The sequence below is a fragment of the Felis catus genome, chromosome B4, assembly GCF_018350175.1.
Source record: "Felis catus isolate Fca126 chromosome B4, F.catus_Fca126_mat1.0, whole genome shotgun sequence".
In the NCBI taxonomy this organism is placed as follows: Eukaryota; Metazoa; Chordata; class Mammalia; order Carnivora; family Felidae; genus Felis; species Felis catus.
In genome coordinates this window covers 37,916,531-37,942,282 of record NC_058374.1, presented here as the reverse complement: position 1 = coordinate 37,942,282, position 25,752 = coordinate 37,916,531, and the positions used below count along the sequence as shown (strand labels likewise).

Here is a 25,752-nt window from a genome sequence, read left to right as displayed (position 1 = left end):
CCCATCTGTGCACTGGCCAACATTGCCTGTGGCCTCCTGTGTTCCCTCCTCTCAGGGACCCCAAAGCACTCACACCCTGGACCTGGCTCCCAGCTGGCTCATGGGCTGATGTCTTTCTTGAGTACACCTCTCCCAGCATCACTTATGTGGCTCCTGAGAGTCACCGTGGCCCATGGTAACATACCCAGACCGTGGTGGTGGTGGGGCGGGGGAATAGGTCCTTAAAGAATGAGTCCATTTTCTTTACTAAAGTCTTCCTTGCTGAGACAATGGGTGCAGCTCAGCTGCGGCCAGATCCCTGCCATCTTTTCTGTCCTGCCAGCATGGAGTTGCAGGCCATTGCCCTTGGAGAGGGGCCTCCTGACCTGTGTGGGGTCTGCAAGATCTCGAGTGTTCCCGGACCTGCCCCGTGAGCACACTATGCAGGCTTGGTGCTGCTGCAAAAGCAGCCACCGCCACTTACGTAAGGACAAGGAGGAAATTTGCCCCCAAGGAAAAGCAGGAAATAATAAACACAAATTCAGGACAAAGATTCCTTTGAGAAGAGGAGGAGGAATATGTGAGGTGTCAAAGGCTTCTAATGTGCCATTTCTTGAGCTGGGTACAAGTGAAGATTTTTCTTTACACTTTACATATGTTACTCATATTTCCATATGTAAAATGGCTCATAATAAGAGAAAAAATTAAATAAAATCCAGAGTTTCACTAGGCTGTAAATACGAAGTGTTTCCTGCACTGGCTGTGTGACGACTTTAGGCTGTGTGTCCAGAGATGGTTCTAAAGGCAGTGTTTCTGGAGCTTCCTTGCAGGGTTGGGTGCCACGAGGATGTCAGGCATGGGAAACGTCTTCTCTTAGGGACGATAACACAAGCAGACATAAACGGTGAAGAAATCTGAGGTGCATTTAAGGGTACAGTGAGTTCTGTGTCTGGGCTTAGAGAAACATGCATTTGTGAAATTGTGTGCTGTGTGTCAAGGAAGGGGCAGAAAGCGGGTAGGATGTCCTTAGAGCCTGATTTTGTTACCAGATCTATGCCTATTTGTGAGAAAATAAAATGCTCAAAATATTAGGATTCCAGTGGCAAGAAGATGGCATTAATCAGTGTGGCCAGTTTAGGAGCCTGTGAGGGAGGTGTCCAGAGGAAACTTCTAGATGAGATTTCCCTGGAGGACAGCAGGTTCTGATGTGCCCAGGTGCTGCTGTTCCCTTGTGGGGTGGGCTGAGTAGGGGAGGCTGATGCCCACACTGGACATCTGGGGACAGTCTGCCTGGGCTGCTTCTGTGACCATCCTTGAGTGAGCACCACGGTACTGTGGGCCTGGATATGGGGAAGGCACAAGTCCAGAGGACTGTGGTTCCTTTGACAGGAAACCCCTACAGACAAAGCAAACCAGCCAGCACTTTTTTGGAACAGCTATGAGACCAAAGCCCAGAGTCTCCAAGGAGCTGACAAGAGAGAGCATCACTTACTCTCTCAGGGCCCTTGGGAGAGGGGAAGGAGAAGCATCTGTCACAGTCAATGAATCCAGGGCAGTTTCTGCAAGTGGATGAACCCAGAAAGCCACAGCTGCCCTCCTCCAGGGGTTTCTATTCTGAGACCTGGCTTCCAGCTTGGATAATGGAGGTCAAGGAGCCATGGGCTGGGGCAGGTGCTGCCATGGATTAAATGACGTAAGGGAAGTAAAGGGAGGCTTATGCTGTGTCCTTGGGTGTTGAGGGCAGAGGAGCCAGAGCCCAGCCACTGGGCAGGGATGGTGCAGTGTGGGCCTGGGGCCCATGGAGAGGAAAGGAGAAATGGAGAAAGCTGAGCCTCTCTTTCCTTCCAGATGTCAAAGCATTTTGCAGAGACTGTCCATTTCATGATGAGGAGACAGAGGTCCAGAGAGAAGTGGCATGCCCAAGGTTATACCAAATGCTGCGGGCAGAAGCCAGATTGGACCTTGACTCACAGCCCAGTGTTCCTTCCACCACCTGGAGTAGCATTTTCTAGCCTGTCCTTAGAATGAGTACAGAGTGACTCTGTTTCCAGCACTGGCCCTCTGTTCACCTCAGATTTCCCCAGTACTATCTGGGACCCAGAGGATGCTTGGCTTTCCTTGCTTGGTGCCTTTATTCTGACCATCTACGATCACCTTATTGATTCAGACATGGGAGATAAGGAAGTGTTTTAGTAAAGGCTGAAAAATCTTCAGATGCGAGCCATGTTGTTAGCTTTTTTCTGCAAAATGCCTAGTTTCTTTGTCCCAAAAGCACTTTAAGAAAGGCAGGCAGGGGCACCTGGGTGGATCAGTTGGTTAAGCATCTGACTTTGGCTCAGGTCATGATCTCGCCAGGTTGTGGGTTCAAGCTCTGCATTGGGCTCTGCACTGACAGCTCAGAGCCTGGACCCTGCTTCGGATTCTCTGTCTCCCTCTCTCTGCCCCTCCCCCCCCCCACTCACTCTCTCTCTTTCTCTCTCTCTCTCTCTCTCTCTCAAAAATAAGCTTGAAAAAAAAAAAGAAAGGCTGGCAGAGTTTGGGCTAATGTAGTGCAATTGGTCAGGACTTCTGGAGGTTCTTCCCACATGAGGAATCCTTTAGCCCCAAACCCTCCTGGCAAGGTCTCTAGTAATCACTGCTTTAGCCTTGCACAGATGGGAAAACAGCCTCCCTCGGCCACCCACCAGCACCAACACCAACAAGCCCCTCAGGAGGTGGGCCTCTAGGTGACTCCTCATTCCTTTCTCCACCTTCATGCCAAAGGCCATCACTCAAGCCAGCCTCTAGTAGGGCAGCATGGACCTAAGTGCCCTCTCCTGGCTCTTGCACAGTTCTCCAGTTACCTCCATCCTTCCAGCTCCTGGCAGGGGGTGACATGGCCTTGCCTGGGAGCCCAGGGAGGACACTCACTGACCTGAGTCAGCTCCCTGGCAGAGGCTGTGTGAGCACAGGGTCCTGCCAGGTGCATAGAAAGGCTGTATTTCCAGGACACTTGGGTGGCTCAGTCAGCTAAGCGTCCAATTCTTGATTTTGGCTCAAGTCACGATCTCATGGTTGCTGAGACTGAGCCCTGAATCCGGCTGTGTGCTGACAGCACAGAGCCTGCTTGGGATTCTCTCTCCCTCTCTCTCTCTACCCCTCCCCCACTCATGGGTGTACTCCCCCCCCAAATAAATAAATAAACTTAAAAAAAAAGAGGCCATATTTCCCATTGTGGCCAGCATACCAGCCTATCTATGAATTAATTTTACCTTTCTCACTCTCTTTGAAAGGAGATATTCACATCCCCACTTTGCAAATGAGCAAACTGAGGTACAGAAAAGTTAGGTATCTTGCCCAAGTCAGCTAACGAACAAGTTGCAGAACCAGGGGCCTCACTCCACTCAAGCTCTCTTACTTGTGAACAAGGATGCCGTCGGTGCTAGGATAACAGTAAACAGTGTCTGAAAGCTCCCAGGTGGGTGGTAGCCAAACACTTTGTATGACTAGAGCTGCCTATGGCCCTTGGCACAGTCTTCAGCATATGGCAGATAATCTGTGATCATCTCTCCAGAATAGTGTTTTTAGCCTGGGTCTATGGAGTCTCTAAGGCCTCAGAATGTGAAGGTAAAATTTGGCATGTATGAAATCATGTGCATTTTTCTGGAAAGAGAGCCCAGAGTTCTTTCAAGGTGTTTCAAAGGTGTTGGGAAACAGGAAAGGTTCTACAGGTGTGTGGGCAGGCAGACCCAGGTAATCTTTGCTGTCTAGAGAAGAAGGAAGAAGAAAGAAAAGCTGGTTATGTCACTGATTTGGTTCTCTGGGAAGCAGACTCTGAGTTGAGGGTGCTGAATGTTTCCTAGAGGATGTGCTTGGGATCAACACACACGGAAAGGAGGGCAGGAACATAGCATGGGGCAAAAGAAAAAGTCCAAGTGACAGAAGTCCAACAAAATCCTCAGCCAGTCCCAGGTGAGCTCTGGAGGGAGAATGACCTACCAAACTTGCCCCATGTTAAGTAACAATGGCTGAGCCTTTATGTCCCTGCCTCAATCAGTCACTGGATTCCGACAGCTCTGAGAAGGACGTGACTTTGGGCCAAGGAGACACTGCCTTTGAGACACTCCCTGAAGGAGCTGAAGGGGCTGACAGCAGAGGGCAGTCTCCCAGAGCTGGGCAACAAGTCATTCCTTGAAGGAGAGTCTGGGTGGTGCATCACTGACCCTACCTCAGTACCTCTGCCCTTGGGAAAGTAGTAGAGATTAAATGATGTCCATCCATTGACCTGTCCAGCCATCTATCTTTTCATTTAACATTTATTAAACATGTATTATGAGCCAGCCCGCTGTGATTGCACTGGTGATAAAAAGGTGTACATGGCATAGTCTAACAGAGAGAGACACATCAATGAATAATTAGAACACAAAGTGGTCATTGCTGAAATAGAGGCGAGTGCCAAGAATTGTGAGAGCACATTGGAGGGTGGGACTGATTCTTCCCAGGGGCAATGAGTGCGTCCTGAAAGAGTTGACAAAGCAGAGAAAATGGGGGTGGGAGATTAGGATCATGGAGAGAAGACATCTCAAGGCAGAAGAAGGTTATTGAGAGACATAGTGGTCTGAGAGGGCTTGGCAGATTTGGGGAGAATTTCAGTGTGCACAGAGTGGGTGGATCACTTGGTGGAAATGTGGCTGGAAGGGGAGGTTGTAGTAAGATCACAAGTGCTTCTAAATCCACGCTGGTGGACCTCATTTCAGGAGCATTGGGAAGTCACTGATGGGTTTTGAGCAAAGTATTGACATTAAAGTATCTACATTTTATGAAATCAGCTTTGATAGCAGCGATGATAGGATGGAGTGGTCACTAGAACTCCAGGGGAGTCATATATATGCCATGCTCTCTGGGCCCCTATCATCCCTCCAAGCACAAGTCAGCTTCTCACATAGGTGACACTCTCTGATGTGATGTTCAGTCCCAACACACAGGTCATTCTGGTCTTGGGCACATGTAGTATTCCTCTGAGCAACTGCTATTCCCCCAATTTCTCAAAGACTTTCATTTGCCATGCTCAAATCCTGTCTTTTTCTCATGTGTGGAATAACCCCCATTCATGGCCTGAGTCCTTGTATTTTTATTGGTCTAATGTCTTATGGATGCCACCAAAGCCTTCTCAGAACCCTCTTGTTTTGGTGCCACCTACATTCTTTTTCACTTCTCAAGTGAGTGTCCCAACCCAGGAAAGATTCTTGTGACTAGCATCTCCTTTATGTCATCAGTCACACTAAGTATCTCTAGGCTAGTGGGCTGCCATTCAAGGAATCTGTTTCTATACAGCTGGATAATGAGCCCAAGATAGCTAACATCACCAGCCTCTCTCTCCCCTCCTCTCCCTCTCTTCTCCTTACAAGAATCTATGCAGGTCATGGAGTGAATACCATTCACATGATTCCTGTCCAAGTGCCAGGCTGCCTGAAATCTGACCCACTGGGGACAGCAGCTTCATGATATCAGGTCAGCCCAGTAAACTCTAGACACTCAAGGGGGCACAGCCTGTGTCTTGCAAAGTGTGATGTTCTGGACATTGGAACAATGGGCTTACGGTTCCATAAGAGACTGGGATTGAAGTAGATGATCTCTAAGTTGAAGTATATGGCCTTCTAGCTGCAACAGCTCGGATGAATATTCTAAACTCTTTCACTGGCCCATTTTTATAGATGAGGGAAAGAGAGGGAAAGAGAGGCTGGGAACATTCTTTTGATGAGAAGTTTTAAGTCCTCAGGCCTGTACAGCTCCCTGAAAAGTGACTACAACACAGATCCACACAAGGAGCATAGGAGAAATGTCTCCCTAGGGCATACCTCATACTGTGACTGGTACAGCCAAGGAGACTTCCTGTAGGTGGTAGATGTGTATGGATTCATCAGAGGTGATGGATCCCATGATTTGTGATCCCCAACACCAAGGTCCTTCACCATGTTGTTGCTCCAGTGGGTGGAGAACAAGGGTGGGAGGAAGCCTCTGTAAGCTAATTTGCCTTTGCTTCTCTCCCTAAAGACCATGGGAGTTAGTCTGGAGGTCTGGGAACATGAGCTATGATGGAAAACCCTTACTGTTTGTTTTGTGAAGGTTGAAGAGGGCTAAATGTTGAGAACCCCTTCTCCTTCCACATAGAAATTCTCCATGCTGTTTTTCTGGGAATTCCTTTGAGACTCCATGCTGTAGGTTTCCAGCTCCAAATACTGCCACCACTGTGGTCATCATTTATCAAGGACTACTGTGTGCCAGGCACTGTACTAAGTTCTTTGCAAGCTATATTTATTCCTCACAGCAACCTTGCAAAGGAGTTAGGATGCCTGTTTTGTGGAAATAGAGGCACAAGGAGGTTAGGCAACTTGCCCAAGTTCACATAGTAAGTAGCAGAAAGAGGATTCTAACCCAGGTTTTCCTGACACCAAAGCCCATGTTCTTTTCTCTGTACTGTATAATCTTAAACTTTGCCATATTGATGACATTAGTTCTGAGTCTCCCATAGCTACTTTATACCACACAAGTGAGTGGAGAAGTCTAAGGAGGGAAGGCAAGGACAAAGTCCTCTTTCGAATACTTTTCATCATATACTCGGATTGGGGGGTGTGTCATAGTCTCTCAGATCCCTTTGCATAGAGGTGGGCAAAGGCAGAGTTGGTTCCATCAGCCAGACAGTCTGGAACCTTGGGGCTGGTGGGCTTTGGTGGACTGGCTTTGGCACTGGAATCGAAGCTTGCAGAATTCCAAGCTTAGAGATAAGTAAGTTCTCATCATGTGACAAGTAAGGAAAACTGACACAGAAGGATGAACAAATTACCCAAGCCACAGAGCTAGTTAGAAGCATTATGTATGCATCAGTGTATGCGTTGGTGTGTGTGTGTGTGTCTATGTGTGTGTTGGGATGTGTGTGTGTGTGTGTGTGCGTGCATGCATGCATGTGCATGTGCATGTGCTAGAGATGACAGTGAGGGGTCTCCTAACTCCCAGGCACTATGAATGAGTTCAGGAGACAAGGCCTTGGAGTCTGACTATATTCAGAGGGGTGGACCACAAAGAAGGCTATTTTTAAAATCTGTTTTGGTTTAACACAAGTAGTTTATTTGGGATAAGGTGACTCCAAGAAGTGCCAGTGTGGGGGTGGGGGATGAGACACAGAAGAGAAGGAAGCCAATACATGTTCATTAATGATCAGGTCATGACTTTGGCCACTGGGCATTTTTGGGAGATGGCATGGAATGTGCTTTGGAGTTATTCTGCTCAAGGGATGAGAGGCCAGACTATTTATTTACCTGCCTTCATCATCACTGGTTGAGTATTGTTATTGGGGGGCATCAACTCCCCCAGAACCTCTTGCCAAGCAGACTCCCACAGTAAAAGAAAGCATAGGGCTATTTTTAAAGGTGTTTGTAGTCCTGAGTAGCCACCAGTTTTCTAAAGATTCTGGAAAACGTTTTAGGGTGAAGAGGCTTGGGCATTAGCACCAAGAACAGTCTGGAGAAGAGATGTATGTATGACACTGAATGGTGCCCCCCGGCCCTGGAGGCAGGTTGTGATAGGAGAGGGAAGGGCTATATCTGTGTGCCCTATGGGAAGAATGGGTAAGTCTTATGACAAGATGAGTTGCAGTCAGATCTTCAACCAGTGAAAACTGGTGAAAAAAAAAACCATATCAGATAACTAGAGCTCATCCAACTATACAACTCGATTAATGGCCATACAGAAAGTGATGGAGGAAAGAATCATGCATATAGAGGGTTTCCTTAGGGAGTTTGGGGCTCCTTGTTGCTAGGGCCAGCCAATGTGCTCTCCTTTATGGGAGCAATGAGGCCAGGAGTATGGGGAGGATAGATGGAGATTGAGTGGAAGGGTTCGCCACTCATCCTTGGTTATTCTAGTACCAGGAGGCTCCAAAGTTGGGTGAAAGCAACACGAAGAGGTCTCTTTTCTGCCTGTTGATTTGGGGGCACCTTACATGGAGGCAAAACTATAGAGGAAAAAAAACCCCTAAGTATTGCCTGGCTTTTGGGCCAGGGTCACCCCACCTTCTATAAGAAAGGGAGATTGGAGGGCTGGACTAGGTGACATTAGGGTCCCTTCTAGTCCTGATCTTCTATCTCTGTCTGCTGTCCCTTGACTCTTGCTCTCCCTTCAATTCATCCATCAACAAGTATTAACTGAGCACTGATCATCTGCCCAGCATTAACTGGGGAGCAGGGATAAAATAGAATATAGGTCCTGGACTCTAAGAGGCGATAGATGGGGGACATGAGTTAACACTGACTGAGCACTTACTCTGTGCCAGGCAGTGTGCTAAACACCTTATATATACTGACTCCTCTGCCCTCACCATAACCTGATAAAATAGGTACTAGTACCTCCACCATACAAATGAGGAAGCCAGAGATGGGCTCAGAGGAAAAGCAACTTAACTGAAGCCACACGGTGGTAGAGTATGGATTTGAGCCCATGCTGTAGCCACGATGCTTCTGCTCCTGGGAAATAGAGATAGACTCTCTAAGTGCAGCTCCTAGCGTGCTAGCAGACAGAGCAGTCAAAGCTGGAGTTGCTTAGGAAGGCTTCATGGACAGGTGACTTAGCACTTGGCCTTGAGGGAGGGATGGAACTAGGAGACTGGCCAGGGAGGGGAGCAACCTGAGTGTATTAATTCCCCAGGGCAGGCTGGGGTATGACGGCTCCAGTTAGCAGGTATCTCCTTAGGGTAAGGAGGTGGGCAGCAGCTATGGCTCAGCCTCCTGGGGGCTCCATGGGAGGGGAGGAGAGACCAGGAGCCAAAGACAGATCTTCCCCTAGACCCAGCAGGGCAACCACCCTTCTCTTCACAGACCCAGTCCTAAAAAGCTGGTGTCGCCTGGCCTGGAGGGGCTTTATGCTCAGACCAGGCCTGTAAGCATCACTCCTTCCCCACAGTCATTTGGGCAGCATAAAGATGGAGCTGGTTCAGTGTGTGGATCAGCTTCTTTCCAGCTGTCTAAGCCACTGGCCAGGGAACCAGACTACTGATAATGATGATAGTTAACACTTATATTTAGCAAGGACCCTGAGCCAGGCACTGTCTTAACTTTAGCTAATGTAAGCCTTCCAACATCCTTATGAAGGAGGTACTATTACTGTGACCATTTTATAGATGGGAAAACAGAGGTACAATGAGGTTAAGCAGCCTGTTCAGGTTCCCATAACTAATAAGAGTCAGAGTCCAGATTCCAACCCAGGAAGTCTACTCCTACCTACTCTGCTCTACTGCAGAGCAGAGGTTCTAAGCAAGCAGAGGTTCATGAGCTCTGATCATAGCTGCTCCTTTCCTCTGCCTGGGATACCCTCTCCAAATTCAGGCTCTCTTCCTTGCCTGAAGCTCTTCCCTGCCAAGGTAGCCCCTCCCTAGAGGTGACTTCAGGAGGCACCCCAAGCCCCCACCACTAGGAAGGCCCATCGCTGCCTGAAAGGCCAGGCCAGAGCGCCCAGTCTCTCTCCTCACCCCGCACCCACATGCACCCTGTCCCGCTCCCCCCCAACCGAGCACCGTTGCCTTTTGTTCACAGCGATGGCTCCTGTGCCCAGGCCGGTGGGGGCATGGAGGACTCCGTGGTGGCAGCGGCGGCGGTGGCAGCCGGCAGACCCAGTGCCCATGCCCCGAAGGCTCAAGCCCAGGAGCTGCAGGAGGAGGAGGAGCGGCCGGGGGCGGGGGGTGCCTCCCCGAGGGCTGGCTCCCACCGCGCGGCCTCCCCCGGCCGGCAGCAGCCTGCCTTGGCGACGGCGCTCTGCTCCCACGCCCCTAACGCCTCCGATTACGAGCTCTCCCTTGACCTAAAGAATAAACAGGTACCCAGGGCCTCCAAGGGGGGCGGGGAGGGTGGTGAAGGGGCCCTGCCTTTGGGGGCTATCCAGGGTATCTCCCCACTTGGGCCCACCTCTGCTGTGCTGTAGGCACACCTCTTTTGCCACTAGTTCTTCCAAATTGAGCTAAGTGTTCTGCCCATCCCTGTAGCCCAGTTTGTCAGGCAAGCAGCCTTAACAGGGCCTGGGCCACACCCTTGCAATGCCTGTCCCTTAGGCAGCGTGTCCAGAGGTCTGCTCCTCTTGCCATGTGCAGGATGCCTAAATTGCCCTCACAAATGTCTAGGCAGGTGGCCCACTGTTCTCTGGGGAAGCCCCTACCTCCACTGCTGCTTAGAAGAGATAGCCCACTCACATGTCCACCCAAGGAGCAAGCCCCATGTGTAGGCACACTTAGGTTCAAATGAGATGCAAAAATGGTGGTCTCCTCTGGGTAGACTGAGGATTCCCAAGATAAACCAAAGTCCCCTATTGGAGAACAAATTCCATTTGTGTGTGTGTGTGTGTGTGTGTGTGTGTGTGTGTATACTCATGTGCATATGCTTAGAGAAAGATATCATGACTGAATTTTGTTAAGAAAGAACATTGAACTTGGAGCCATAGACATAGGATCCACCCTTTGGTCTTGCTCTAGTTAAGTCTGTGACTGGGAATGCCAGTTAAGCACTCTGGGCACTGGTTCAAAATTGGGAATTAGACCTTGAATCATCTCCAAATGCGTAGGTTTTAAAGAAACATTCTTTAACTCCATGGACAAAGTGAGTTTGGGGAAGGAAAGCTAGTAGAAAGGTCACTAAGACTGAATCAGGCCAAACCAACTTCATTTCTTTCCTTCAGCATCAAGGTCGGCTGGAGGTGGAACATCTGGTTTTCAGTAAAGTATTTAACAAAATCTCCCATGATATATATGTGGACAAGATAGGAAGTGAATCGGATGACAATATAGTCAGGTGGGTTGTTTTCAAACAGAATTCTCAAAAAACGTTGGTTTTTCCATCCATGCCGTTTCCTGGTGCCTTGAGTGGTGCACTGTCCTTGGTCCTGTTCAGTTCAACCATTTTGACAAGGCACTACTTTCTAGTGACACAAAGCTAAAGGGAACAGCTAATACCTTGGTGATAGAATCCAAGCTTTTGTAGAAATCTCATCCAGACATAAAGATTTAAATGAAAAAGTCTAAATGAAACAGGGAAAGAGCTAAAGTTCTGCTCTTAGCTTTGAAAAGCCCACAGCATTAGTATAAGATAGGCAGGCTTGGTCCTGGGAGAGAGAACTTGTGGCTTCGGTTGACTGCAAGCTCAAGATGAATCAATAACCAGTGAAATGGCTGCCAGAGAAGTGAGTATAGCAGCCTTCACAGGAGGGTGGATAAGCCTCAGTATAGGGGAGCAGCTGGCTGGAGCCCCACACTGGTTTCTGGTCAGGGCCTGTCTGGAGCCTGCCCTTGGTTCTTGGGGCTTCATTTAAGACAGAAGTAAGAATCGTGAGGATTCCAAGGTTCTCCTAAGAAGGAAAATAGGATTGGCTGGAGTCATATGGAGAAATTGTAGACGTGAAAACAAGTTTTAAATATGGAAGAGCTGGCATGTGAAAAACGGATTTGATATATTTTCTATCATTCCAGTCAAAAATAGTGGTACTAACGTATGAAAGCTACAGAAAAGGAAGCTTTTAGCTCAATTAACAATTAGAGCTGTTAAAAATATAGAAAGTCCTGCTTGTGAGGTAGTGAGTTCTGTGTTACTGGGAATGCCCAGGCAGGGGCTGGAAGACAGTCCATCTGGAACACTACAGTGTGATGTGGGTGGTCAGTTGGCCCAGATAAGAAGTATTCTCAATTCCACATGACTATGCTCCTTGAGGACAGAGGTCATGTCTTACCCATCTTTGTACCCTTCCCTCAGCATCTAGCAGAGTTTCTTGAACATAGTAAGAGCCCTCTGAGTGAATAACTTTTGAATAACTATGATGTGCAAAGCAATAAGAGAGTGGGGTAACAAAGAGAAAAAAGTGCTCCCTACTTGCCCCCAAAAAATTGCAGTGCAATTTAACGAATATCCGGTGACTAATACCAAAAGAAACCTGTACTTTAGCTTAGGCAGGAGAGTTAGTTTAATTCTGACTGACTAGGTGGCATATGGAGAGCGATACAGGCTTCTGATCGGCATCATGGGCCTTTTTATAGTAGACACCATTCTGAGAGATGGGTTTGCATGTCAAGCCAGCAGGGGTGGGGCGGGAAAGTTGAGGGTGTGACAGGCACCTTTATGCTGAGTGAATGCAGCTTCAGGGAATAGCGCATCTCCTCTGGCTCATGTATCTCTCTAGTCCAAGCATAGGCTGGGGGCAGAAGGAAGAGGGCAAAAAGTGAGGGGGCTAGAGAAAAGTGATTAAAAACACGACACACATTTATAAGAGACTGAGCTCAACTCCTGTCTCTTCTGCAAATGAACTGTGTGATCTTGAACAAGTTGCTTAGGTTCTCCAGGCCTCAGTTGTCTCTTAACTCTTTGGGGCTTCATACATGCTGTTCTCTGTGCCTCTACCACTAACATTCCTGCTCCCCCCCTCACTTGGCACTCGGCCTCAATTTGTTCTCCCTCCTCCTCCCTGGCAGCTTTCCCTGCCCTCCCAAGGCTGCATTGGATGCCCCTTCCCAGAAATCCCCTAGTACCCAGGGGGTGCTGTCATCGCCCTTCAGCCCTGTATCATCATTCCCTATTGACTTGACTCCTCCTAGAAGGCAGGGCCCATGACTCATTATTCATCATTATATCCCCATCATTATATCATGCCTGACACTGCCCCTGGCATGAAGAAGATATGCTCAGGGATGGAAAGGGGAAAATACTAAGTTAGTGACCTGAAGGGGGAGAGGCGAATGAAGCCTGGGTCCCGGACCTGACTTTGCTATAGGTTTCTTTAAGATCTAGGATTTAGTATCTGATTCTGTCATTTCCACCAGTTGTGCAAATCCTATAGTACTTACACTAGAAAGATCTTGGGCAATCATTATCTCCCCAGTCCACCAACCTGCCAGGCCTGCTCCATCAGCTAGTCCAGAATCTCAGGCACTGCCTGTGGCTCCTTTCTGTCCCCACACCCCTCCCCCGCCCCAGATCTGCTCCATCCCCAAGCCCACTGATGCTACTTCTTAACTATTTCCCAAATTCCACCCTCTCCTGCTAACCCCACTGCCCCCACCCCAGGCTAGGCCACCATCACTTCTCACCTGAGCCCCTGGGGAAACCCCCACAGGTTCCCCTACTTGGAGCTGTGCCTCTCCTAACCTGATCTCCACCCTGTAGCTGAGCCCTCTTTATAGACAGCACATCAGATGAAAGCCTGTGTGTGTGAAAGCCTTCCATGGCTCCTCACTGTGTGTAGGACAGATTTTTCCTGGTTCTTCTACCACCTGACACAACCCCACATCCTGCCCCACTGCCACGCAGGGTTCCTGCCATCCCCACTCACCTTTCTCCAGATCTCTGTGCTATGGTTTGCCTCTGGGCCTTGCCATATTTTATTTCTTCTGCTGGGAATACTCACCACTTGTCCCCCATCACACTTCACCTGGGTGATCTCTACTCATACTTCATGTCTCAGGTCAGCATCCCCAAGCCTGGGTGTGTCCTTTCACTGCGTGCTCCACTGCTGACTCCATGCCATCTGGTAGCTGTCCCACTCGTACAGGCAAGGACTATGTCATTCTCAGCGCTGTCGCACAGTCGAGCAGATTGTGCACAGAACACCTTCGGAGTGGCCAGTTACTTCATGGTCTGTGTGAGGAGTGAGCACTCCCTAGGGTTCTGTGTTAGGTGATGATGCTACTCTTGCTCACCTTTGTTTCCCCACACAGCACAGTCCCTGGTGCCTAGGACATGCTCTGTACTGGAAGAACACATGAGAAAAAGAAAGAAAGAAAGAACAAAACCGCTTCTGGGTTTCCCTGTTCCCCCAGCCCCTAGGGCCTCACCCCACAATCACAGTGGGAAGAAGTGACAGCTTCTCTGGGACAGCTTTTCCATCCTCCATTCCCTCTGCCCTCAGCTCCCTCACTTCATCTCACAGTGAGCCCGGGGCTACAACCTAGGGGGACAAGGAGGGAGCATGTAGATTCCTTTGGAGGATCCTTTAGAAAAGCGGTGTGGCAAGGATACATAGGGCACCCGAGTGGTTTCCAAATTCATTCAGGTTCTCTAGGGAGTTTGTATCCTGTTCTGTGCCACCGTTGAGGAACAGCCCACTGGAGCTCATGTGGGTTGTCCAAATGGCATCACTGTGTATGCTGTCCAAGCCAGGGGACCATGCAGCTACGGTCAGTAGCATCCAGGCCCTGCCCCCCACCCAAGTCAGGTCCTGGGTGGAAACCATGTTCTCTTTTTGGAGAGCAGACCCTTCCACAACAGATCTCCCATACCTAAGCCTCAGGGTCCAGCCTCACCAGGGGATACCTTCAAGGGGAGAGATTAGGGTTAGGGTTAGGGTGGCCATGTTTCCAATTCTCTGGGTCTCAGTTTCTTCACTTGTGAAATGAGGGATTGTACCAGAATATCTAAGGCTCCTTTCTCCTCTGAAGGCAAGAATCCCACCAGGGCATGGAGGGCACCTGAGGACCAACCCCCAGAGCATGATGGTGAAGGCAATGCTCATCAGGGATAGTCCTTCTGTTCACTTGCATCTGGTTCAGGGAACAGAATTGCATTGCTGTTCTGTGCAAGGCTTGGGACACCACAATACAAAAGACACAGGCACAGTTGTCAGGGAGCTCATTCCAGAGATGGGCACTGACTCGTAACCAGTACTAGCTAGCACTAATAGCATTAACTATGTGCCAGACATTTTCCATGCAATATCTCCCCAGACCTGCATAATATCCCAGTGAGCTAGGTACTACTACTATCTCCATTTTAAGAATGAGAAAATCACGGCTTAGCAATATTAAGTAACCTGCCCAAAGACACATCCCTAGGTGTGCATTCCTGGTGCAGCCAAGACTGGGACTCCACAGTCCTTGATTTTATCCAGAGTCTTCCACAGCCTCCTCATCCCTGTGAAGGGGTAGGTTCCAAGGAAGCAGTGCACAGGGTTCTGTGGGAGCACTGGAGACAGCAAGGAGCCCAACCCGGGGTTCAAATCAGGCTCCCCGCAGCAGCTCTACCTGAGACAGTCTCTGTGATCCAGGAGTAGCTGAGCTGTCGTACCCCCTACCCCTAGCTGGCTGTCGTCAGAAGAGGTTCCTAAGAGCAGCCCTGCTCTTAGGCAGGCCTCAGTGCCCTGCTGTGTTGAATGCTTGCTGTATTTTGGACAGTTGGACAGGGAGGTGGGCACACAGGGAAGACGCGGGGCTCACAGCCTGCCCAGTGCAGGCCAGCTTCCCTTGGGGCAGCCCTTAGCATCTCCAAGCTCCTCTCTCCCCACCCTAGACTGTCTGCTCCTAAGCCTCATGTAAGGCTTCCCTTGCCAAGTTCTGCAGCCTCATTCCATGTAATGCTTTAACATTCTCAGCTGGGAAATCTTGGATCAGAGGAAATCCTTGCTCACATGTGAAAGCCACCCCACCCCGGCCTGGCTCCCTCATTCCCCAGCACTGCAGCCCCCCAGCTAGCTGCTCTTCCTCCCTCACCCTGACTTGGCGACCATCTCTCAGCGGCCCTTCTCAGGCTCAGCTGCTGCAGCAACCTGAAAAGAGGGAGCATGTTCTAATTAACACTGAGAGGCTCGTTAGGCAGACAGAGCCCCCTGAGCCCCCCTCCACAGCTTCTTCTGGCAGAAGCAGAGAGATTGCTCTCTTGGGAGGAAGCGAGGCTACAATTACCCATGATTCATGGGGTTTAGGGAGAAGTGAGATGAGCTGTTCTTAGGCCTGTGGGCCCAAAGACCCCTCCCCACCCTGGGGACCACCCTCCCCCCATATCCAACTCTCTTAGCTCTCTGACCTGGCCTTGGTTAAGAAAAGGGTTAGGGGCGTCTGGGTGGCTCAGTCGGTTGGGCGGCCGACTTCGGCTCGGGTCATGATCTCGCGGTCCGTGAGTTCGAGCCCTGCGTCGGGCTCTGTGCTGACAGCTCAGAGCCTGGAGCCTGTTTTGGATTCTGTGTCTCCCTCTCTCTGACCCTCCCCCGTTCATGCTCTGTCTCTCTCTGTCTCAAAAATAAATAAACGTTAAAAAAAAAACGTTAAAGAAAGAAAAGGGTTAGGGTTGTTGGGAGGGCCAGGCTGGGTGGACAGAACTGACCTGGGACGCCACCAAGTTCCCGAGCCCTGTGGGAGGGAAATGTATATGTATGTGTCTGAGAGAGTTGTGGGGGAGGGGGAGGATGGAGCATTTGACTCCAAGCCCAGATCCCGAAGAGAGCCTAGATTTTTATTTCCCCTGGGACATAGGACAGAGTTCAGTTTAGTTCATGTCCGCAAACATTTATTAAGCCCTAACCATGGCTCTGGCTCAACACTGAGCACCAAGAATGTAGAGACAGATAATACCATCCTTCCTGTAAGATACAGTCCATGGGAATACAGAGAGCATGGAGGGTGGCTGCAAAGGATGGAAAGAAACAGTGGGGGACAGTGCAGGCTGGGGTTGCAGCAGGCACGAGGCTGGAATAAATGGGAGATGGTTGTGTTAAATGCACTGGAACAAATGGAGAAGATCCAACAACTGAATTCAAATATCATAGTGAGCACTTGGTCCTTGCCAGGCTCTGGGCTAGGTGCTGTCCATGGATCAGGGGCCTCGAATAACTGATGCTCTGTTGGAGTCAGGGTAGGGGGTGTGGAGAGAAGGAAGGGTGGGTTAGTTAAATATCACAAAGATTAGTGGAGAAAACTGGGCATCCAAGAGAAGTAAGAAACAACGTTCTCCACAGGCACCTAAAGTGGTAAGATCCCTGTCTGGTTGGGGAACTGAGGAGGCTTCCCAGAGGATGCCCATTTGAGGCAGGTCCTGAAGAAAGGAGAGAACATCATGGGCTGAGGGACAAGGCTGAGCAAATGCTCAGAGCAGGGAAGCCTAGTGTGGGCTGGGGGAGGAGCAGGGGTCGAGCCAGCATGTACAGAGGCTTGGTGTAGTAGTAGAAAACGGGAGGTAGGCTGAGGCCAGATTGCTCAGGGTCGGAAGGCCAGCAGGAAGCATTTATATACTTATTTGGGGCAATGCTCTCAAGCAGCTGAATGTCTGTATTCACATCTGCTCCTCAAGAGCCTTCATCAGGGCAATGTAGTGTAGGATGGATGGTGGGTGTGAGAAGGGAGCAGGGAGGCAGTGGGGAGGCTGCCAGGGTGGTCCAAGTGGGGAGTCGAAGAGAGCCCCATGTGGCAACAGTTTGGTGGAAAGGTCAGGATGATGCAAAAGGTTTTGGGTGTGGGGCAGGTGGTGGAATAAAGGCTTGGAGGCTGACAAATGCAGAGGGTGGGCAAAGGAGGATGCATGGACAAATACAAGGTTCCCAGACTGGATAGCATAACAGCCAAAGTGCTGTAAGGCAAATAAGTCACCGAGAGCTGATTCGGGGAGGTGGGGCAAGGCAGTGGCTTTGTATAGGTGAACAGAGGGATCTAAGATCAAGCCTAGGAATTGAAATTTGAGAGTCATTCACCGAATCATCATTGTCATCAAATAGCTACCACTTACTGCACACTGATTATGTGACAAGTTCATATGAAATGATTCAATTCTCATAACAAGCTACAGAGTCTGCAGGATTAGCTTCATAACAGATAAGAAAACTGAGAGTTGGAGATGTTAGGAAACTTGTCCAAGGCCAACCAGCAGAGAAGAAGCAGATCTGGGGCTGATTATCTCCCCTAAGGCTTGTTCATCAGCCGATTAAAGTACAGTGAAGTTATGATAGTGGACAAGGTTCTCACACAAGAGGTGAGAAGATACTAGCCTGCAGGACAACTGTAGAGTTGCCACAAAGGCTCTGCTGGAGATAGTTTCCCTCTTAATTAGTTGTTAATTATCAGCTACTGGAGGCTGCTCTAATGACCTCCAATGTAAAAGTCATGGAAGATGTCCAGAAGTGCATGGGAAAATAATTCAAATGTCTCTGCAGAATGGAAGATGGCACTCATATGACTTGTAACTGGCATGCTTAGGGATTTTGAGGTCAGAATATAGGATGGAAGTGCTGTATGGAAGCAGGCAAACCAAGGTAGACTGGGTCATGAGAGCCGAGGTCCGAGTTTCAAGGTGATAAAAATACGAAGAGCTGCAGAAAAGAGGGAGGAGGAAGGTTGAGGATGGACCCTCAGGTTTCATGAAGAAAGGTCTCTGGTTACCTTCATAAGAGTCATTTTAGAAAACCAGTGGGAGCAGAAGACCGATGCTGGGGGCTCAGGGCATATAAACTTGGATCAGCCATTCGCCATTTGCTCACGGAGTGAGGCAGAGGGTGTAGACTAGTGTTCCAAGACGTTTGGTGGAAAACAGAAAGAAAGATATTGGGCTAGTGCCCCAGAGCTGGGGAGTCAAGAGGAGTTATGATTTAGCCTGGGGAGATCTGAGAGGGTCTGTAGGCAGGTGGAAAGGGGCCAGTGACACAGTGGAGTTTGGAAACACAAGTGAAATGCATCCGCTCCAGGAAAAGAAAGTTATGGGTTAGTTAGGGTGGTTTTTGAGAGTCACAAAGATAACTTTGCAATTAATTCTTTAATCCATTCAATAAATATTCCTTGAAGGCCTTCTGTGTGCTGGGCATTCTCCAAGCACTGGGGATAAAGCAGTAAACATGGCAAAGTCTCTGCCTTCGTGGGGCTTACAGTATAGTGGAAGATTTGATGAACCAGGTTCAAGATATTTAAAATCTTGTTTTCTTCTCTGCTTGGGTGACACTGGGGACATTGGCTAGTAGAAGTCTCCTAGGGTTAGTTCAGCCAGCCTTCTGCCTCCAGATAGGATGATACTGTGCCAGGGGGATGGACATCTTTACCATTCTGGAAACATTTCAGGCAATGGGATTTCATACCTTCCCTCTGTTGCCAATGGCATCTCATAACCTGAAGAGAATGCTTTTGGGTCTAAGGTTTCCCTTGAAATGTGAATAGGCCAGTTGGGAAAGAAATATGAATTCCTGCCTGGTGTCAGTTTCTCATGGGACTTGAGGAGGGATAAGAGTGTGACAGAAATTGACGGAAGGAGAAAGTTAAGTGGTCAGTTTCCCTCACTCTCTATAACTTCCCCCTTGGAGGGCTCTCCTGCCTAGTCAAGGCCAATCTCCATTCCAGACCTCAGGGAGCCTGGCAGGGTTCTGCAGGGAGACTGAGCTGAGCTCTCTCCCCTCTGACATGATTTCTGCAAAAGCAGTGATGAAATGCCTCTGAGATGTCAGAAATTTCTATGTTTCTCTGGAGATCCTGGGTACGTGATAAAACCCCATAGGCAGAATTCTGATGGTCCCCCAGGTTCCTGATGCCCCTCTCTGAGATTCTTGCCCCCTGGTGTGCACATCCTGTATTGTTCCCTTCCCTTGAGTGGGGATGGGACTAGGGCATATAATAGGATATCACTCTGTCATTAGGTTACCATGCAGTTGACCTTGACCAAATCCAAAGGAAATCATTCTGGGTGGCCTGACCTAACCAGGTGAACCCTTTAAAAGGAGGTGAAGCCTCAGAGCCACTCCTCTGGTTGGCCCTGAATGGCCAAACTACTGTTTGGCCAGGAACAGCAGGCAGCTGTAAGTGAGGACCTCAGTCTTAGAATCTCAGGAAACTGAACTCTGCCAACAGCAATGAGCTTGAAAGAGGACCCTGAACCTTGTGTGAGACTGCAGTCCCAGCTGACATTTGATTTCTTCCAGGTGAGATCTCAAGCACAGAACCCAGATGAGCCATGCCCAGACTACTAACGTACAGAACTATGAAAAAATAAGTGGGTATTGTTTTAAGCTGCTGAGCTTGTGGTAATTTGTTATGCAGCTATAGCTAACTAATACACTTGGTGTGAGTTTTAAGAGTATCTTGAAAGCCCTTTAATATGAGGATCATGAAGACATTCTGCTTAAGGCCTTGTATCTCGTGACATGCAAACACTTCTGAGGGGAGTCATACAGGAGGCCTTATTGGCCACTCAAACCTCAATAAGCTGAAGTTTCCCAACTATCTTCCAAGAGGACAGCTGGATTTGGGAAGAGAGACAGCATAATGCCACTAGGTTTGGGGTTGGGAAGGGCCCTGAATGGCAAGACAGAAGAGCTGAAGGCAAGATTGAGGTCATCTCCTTTTACCTGGGATTATCCCTGGGGTTTGGGGTTGTATCTTTGAGATTTTCTGGTCTAGAAGGGTGCCTCTGCTGGTCCAGCGGTGGGGGGCACCCACAGGGAAGGAGCCCAGGAAATTGTTGGCATTGTGAGAGGCAGTCACTCCAGCTGCCGTCCCTGGTGACCCTCCTTCAACAGGAGGCAGGTTGAAGCATGGTACTGAGGGACAAAATTAGCCTTTCTATCTGTCCCATTCCATGACCCTGGGAAACATGGTGAAATATTATTGGTCGCTCATATCTCATCTAGTTAGCATCTACTATGTGCCAGCCCTAGGGCTGGGTGCTAGGAACACAGCGTTAATCAAACCCCAGTCCCAACCGTTATGATGATCCCAGGGTCAGGGATTTCCGCAATGCACTGATGTGAATGCTGAGGAAGAAAGCAGGTGAACAAGGTGTAGCAGCGAGTTGGGTTTTTTTTTAGCATTTGTTTTTAATTTTTAATTTTGTATTATTTTATTATTTTAAATGTACACACAGGTAGAAAGAATACTGTAGTAAACTCCCAGATAACTACGATTAACATTGTTTCATCTAACAGTTCCATTTTTTTTGATGAAGTATTTTAATACAAATTCAAGATAACTTGTGTGTCACCCATAAGTGTTTCCATATGCATCTCTGATATGAGCATTTAATAATGACTACCACAGGGGCTCGTGGGTGGCTCAGTCAGTTAAGCCTTTGACTTTGGCTCAGGTCATGATCTCACAGCTCATGAGTTTGAGCCCCGCCTCAGGCTCTGTGCTGACAGCTCAGAGCCTGAAGGCAGCTTCGGCCTGTCTCCCTCTCTCTCTGCTTTCCCCATGCGTTCTCTCTCTCTCTCTCTCTCTCTCTCTCTCTCTCCCTCAAAAATAAATAAACATTTAAAAAAGTAAATTAAAAAAAATAAGTAACCACTACAACAAGCAGAAGTAACACACCTGTCCCCTGCCCCCAGGACATGGCGAATCCCTGGAAGCCAGTCCCACATCCTACCTCTCTAGGAATCTTGGCTAGTATCCATGACACGCTGGGAGTTCTCAGACTTGGCCCTTCCGTACCCGCCAGCTGTGCACTGCCGGGCCCCGCCAAAGCTTCGTCGGTGACTCCCAGTCCTAACTGCGCTCTTCGTCTCTGGTTCTTTTCGCAGATTGAAATGCTAGAACACAAGTACGGGGGCCACCTTGTGTCCCGGCGCGCCGCTTGCACCATCCAAACCGCCTTCCGCCAGTACCAGCTCAGCAAGAACTTTGAGAAGATCCGCAACTCCCTCCTGGAGAGCCGCCTGCCGCGGCGGATCTCCCTGCGCAAGGTGCGGGCGCCCACGGCCGAGAGCCTGGCGGCCGAGAAGGCGCTCATGGAGGGCTACGGCCTCATGGGGCTGCCGCTGGTGCGCTCGCCCTCCCTGCCGCCCACCTTCGCGGGCACGCTCACCGAGCTGGAGGACTCCTTCACCGAGCAGGTGCAGTCCCTGGCCAAGTCCATCGACGACGCCCTGAGTACCTGGAGCCTCAAGACCATGTGCTCCCTGCAAGAGAGCGGCGCTTACCAACTCCACCAGGCCCTGCACGCGGGCGCGGGGCCACCCGGGCTGGAGGCCGAGATGCGGGAGCTCCACAGCGCCCGCCCGGCGCCCGGGGAAGAGGCCGCCGAGGTCGCCGGCCTGCCCCAGGGCCACAGCAGCACCCTCATGATGGCTTTCCGGGACGTCACCGTGCAGATCGCCAACCAGAACATCTCTGTCTCCTCCGCCACGGCTCTGTCGGTGGCCAACTGCTTGGGCGCGCAGACCGCCCAGGCCCCGGCAGAGCCCGCGGCTGCGGGCAAAGCGGAGCAGGGCGAAGCCCCGGGGCAGGAGCCTCCCGAGGCCCCCACCGCGGGTCAGGGGGGTGCTCCCGCCGAGAACACGGGCGCAGAGGCCGGAGCCAGCGCCGCCTTGGGCGCGCACCCACCTGGGGCTGCCCAGGCCGTGGTGGAGGGGGCCGCGGTAGCGGTCTCGGAGGCAGAGGCAGAGGAGGAGGAGGCCGGGGAGGCGGGGAAGGAGACGGAGGCCGAGGCCGGCGACAACTCGGAGCAGCTGAGTAGCAGCAGCACGTCCACCAAGTCGGCCAAGTCGGGCTCGGAAGCATCGGCCTCAGCCTCCAAGGAGGCCCTGCAGGCCATGATCCTGAGCCTGCCGCGCTACCACTGCGAGAACCCCGCCAGCTGCAAGTCGCCCACGCTCTCCACAGACACGCTGCGCAAACGGCTCTATCGCATCGGCCTCAACCTTTTCAACATGTGAGTGAGCACCCGCCCTGGAGCTCAAGGGACTCCCGGGCCGCAAAGGAGAGGCGGGGGCGGGGGCCGGAGGGGGAGGACCTGTAAAGGTGCGCAGAGAGCCAAGTAATTGTCCTCATCATCCCAGTTCCCTCCCCCCCACGTGGCGTTTGTGCCCTGCCTGCTCCTTGAGACACTGTGTAGGAATACACGTTCTATTTTTCATTGTCACAAATGTATTTTAAGGATTAGGGACAAAACGACACATCGAGCCCCGTGCTTTCACCGCTATTACTGCTTACGATGAAGCTAGGACTTGAAAAGCGAGAGAATTTAAAAGAAAATACAGTATTCAGTGAATAATAGTACTGGTCGTATGAGGATTGGGCAGAAATCATTCAGGTAGGACACGGAGTTAGGGAAACAGCATTATCTTCTGGGGATGATGTCAAGGAGACAGGAGAGGATGGGCGAGGAGGCAGTGAGCAAAGGCCAGTGGGGTGGGAGAGGAGAGACCTAGAATAAGGAATACAGATTAAAGGCAGGAGAGGGACGTGGATAAAAGGGGGAGACAAGGAAGCTGGGGTGAAGCACACAGAGGGGGGACAGAAAGAGAACAGGAGAACGGAAGCAGAAAAATGGCATCCCCAGCCAGACACCCAGTCAAAACTGTCCTAGCAACTAGAATGTATGCAGCTGGTGGCAAGCACATGTCGCTACCATGGAAGCCTCGAGTATAGGTTCACTCATCTTCACCCTCCATTCACCCCTTCCTTCAGAGCCCTGAGCCAGGAAATAGAACACCCCTTCCAGCCACACGGACGTGCATCTATTCACTCAGCTGTTATCTATTGAGTGCCATGACATGGCGACCACAAAGACGGGTAGGACGCATCCCCCGGTCTCAAGAAGCTTGAGGGGGGGAATAGCGCCCGTTCGTGGCTCACCTTGCATAAGACATCTTGCTAACTTCTGAACAATATCTACAGGTAGCATTACTGTGCCATCTTATAGAAAAGAAACAGGCTCACACAGGTCAGGCGAGTTGCACACGGTGACGGTGACGTAGCCGGTGAGCTTCAGACCGGTCTGGCTGCTGGTCCATCGTTCTTTCCTCCAAGTCAGGCTGCCCCCTGGTGAGCCCAGCCCCCACCCTCACACCTCCACAGCACGACTTCTGCGTGCACACTCACACGCACACAGATACCGCGATCCCTCAAGATAGTGGTTCTCAAACTATCTGTGGTGAAGGACCAGTTTGGGTTTTTACCTGACATATTGTGGTCTGATACTTCTGTAAAATGCAATAAAAATGAACTGCTAGAAAAACAATCACATGCTTGGTTATCCTGAAAATGTCAAAGTGCTATAAAAGGTTCTAAATGCTTACCCTCTCTCTCCGTACTTGTCTTCTCCTGAACCAATAAGACACAGTTCAGGGAACAGCATGGATGTGCAGACCACACTGTGAGTACATTTGCCTGAAGACACGGCACCCACACCCACATGTAGAGACTGGAGCCTGAGAAAGTAAATGGTGGAGAGCAGGAGTCTATGGACACTATGGACAGTGTGGTAGGAGAGCTCACCTCAGTCCCCCAGTCTCACCCTCCTTCCAGATTCCAGGCTGGGAACTGAGTATAGACAACAGAATACAGACAGGGAGGAAGGGCTTTGGTGGCAGGCCTCAGGGCCCTCAGGGAACACAGAAGAACACCTCTCCACCTGTTCCGGAATTCACTCATTTTGGCCAGACCTCCTCCAACCCCTTCCCTCCCCATGCTACCTTCACTCCTGGTGTGTGTGTGTGGAGGGGGGGAGGGCGGTGTGCAGGAAGGTGAGGCTGTGGAGAGAGGTGTTTTGGATCCAGAGCCCCTCTGCAGTGGAAGGAATCCTAGCATTTCATAGGAATTCTTCCCAGAAACCTCCAGGCACCTTTATGGGCTCCATGGGCTGGAAGAAAGTAGTCATGGATGGCCTTGGCTCACTCTCTACTCCTTCTTCCCACCTCTACCCGCACCCCTAGAAACCCGGACAAAGGCATCCAGTTCCTGATCTCCCGAGGCTTCATCCCTGACACCCCCATTGGAGTGGCCCACTTCCTGCTCCAGCGCAAGGGCCTCAGCCGGCAGATGATCGGGGAGTTCCTGGGTAACAGCAAGAAGCAGTTCAACCGCGATGTGCTGGAGTGAGTGCCCCTCTCCCTGGCCCATCCACCTAGGGTCCCCTAGGATGCAGGGGAGTGAGCAGGACCCCTGGAGTCTTGGCCCAATCTTGACCAGCCTCTGTTTCCCCCTCCAAAGTCCTGCAGACATTTACTGAGCGCCCTCTGGCAGGGTACCATTGAAGGAACCAGAGGTACAGGAATGGTCAAAGGAGACAAAAAGGCCTCCCTCCCTGCTACCCTCAGGGGGCAAGAGAATGAGTCTGGAAAAGAAGGGGACTATGTCTGCACTGGGGCCATCTCTGCCTGGTGAAAGGCCTCAGCCCACCCTCTAGCGGGCATCTGCCCCACCTCCAAGCCCCCAGAGGCTGGCCTGCTCCCCACATGGACTCAGTGTCATATTGGTGGAGGCAAACAGGAGGCAGAAAAAAGAAGTTAGACTGAGGGTTTTTAGAGCAAGAAATAGAGTGATTCTGTAAAGATATGTTTACCACCAAGATCAATAGATGGGGGCAGGATGAGGGGACTGCCGCATTCAGCTTTGTTCATGTGGAGGCTTGAGCACATGAGAGTCTCTTCACACTCACCACCCCGGGAGCCACAGGGCATGGGATGGCATCCCTGGGGCCTTGGAGCCACCTCTTCCCTGGCAAAGAGAGGGTGAGGCCCCATGAAGCCTGATCCAGTCTCCTTAAGCTCACTTCCTTCTTGAAGGTCACCATGCTGTAAGAAGCCCCCCCCCCTCCCCGCCCCACTTCCCCCCTCTCTCTTGGGTAGTCAGCAAAATTGTTTCCTCAGAAGTGTTCCTGAGAGACCTCTTTCCTTTGTACTTGCTCTCAGAACAGCAAGGGCCTGCTACATGGGGGCAGGGGGCTCCTGCTCAAGGGTTTGGGAGCATGGGCTGACTGGCAGGGTTGTCCATGTCCCTGGAGTAGGAGCTCAGAGACATGGCTTCTGTTTATGAAGGAGTTTTGGTGCTGTGTCTTTCTACAAGTCCCTGCTCTCTGGGCCTGCATTTCCAAGCCTGTAGAGTGGAGGGATTGGATTATGAGGGGTAGACCAGTTGTCCTCTGGAATCCCTATCACATTTCTAAATTCACTGGTAGTTGTTTCACTGAGTACAGTCCAAATAGCAGGGGCTTGGACCCAGCTGAGGGACCTTGAAATCCCCGGATGCCCCTTAGTTGACCGAACCCAGGTCCTGCCTCTGACTCTGGGCAGCTTTGGACATTCAGACCCCGCCCCCCT

General features: G+C 50.6%; 1 protein-coding gene across 9 annotated transcripts in view; it reads left to right on the top strand.

Moving 5' to 3' along the window:
• The window catches only part of IQSEC3 (IQ motif and Sec7 domain ArfGEF 3), a 108,851-nt gene that overhangs the window by 46,912 nt on the left and 36,187 nt on the right, over positions 1-25,752 (top strand). For all 9 annotated transcript variants that reach the window (XM_023256643.2, XM_023256644.2, XM_023256648.2 and 6 more), the window contains 3 exons: positions 9,543-9,822; positions 21,232-22,361; positions 24,367-24,528. In XM_023256643.2, the coding sequence (XP_023112411.1) occupies positions 9,543-9,822; positions 21,232-22,361; positions 24,367-24,528 (1,572 nt within the window). The remainder of the gene's footprint in view (positions 1-9,542; positions 9,823-21,231; positions 22,362-24,366; positions 24,529-25,752) is intronic.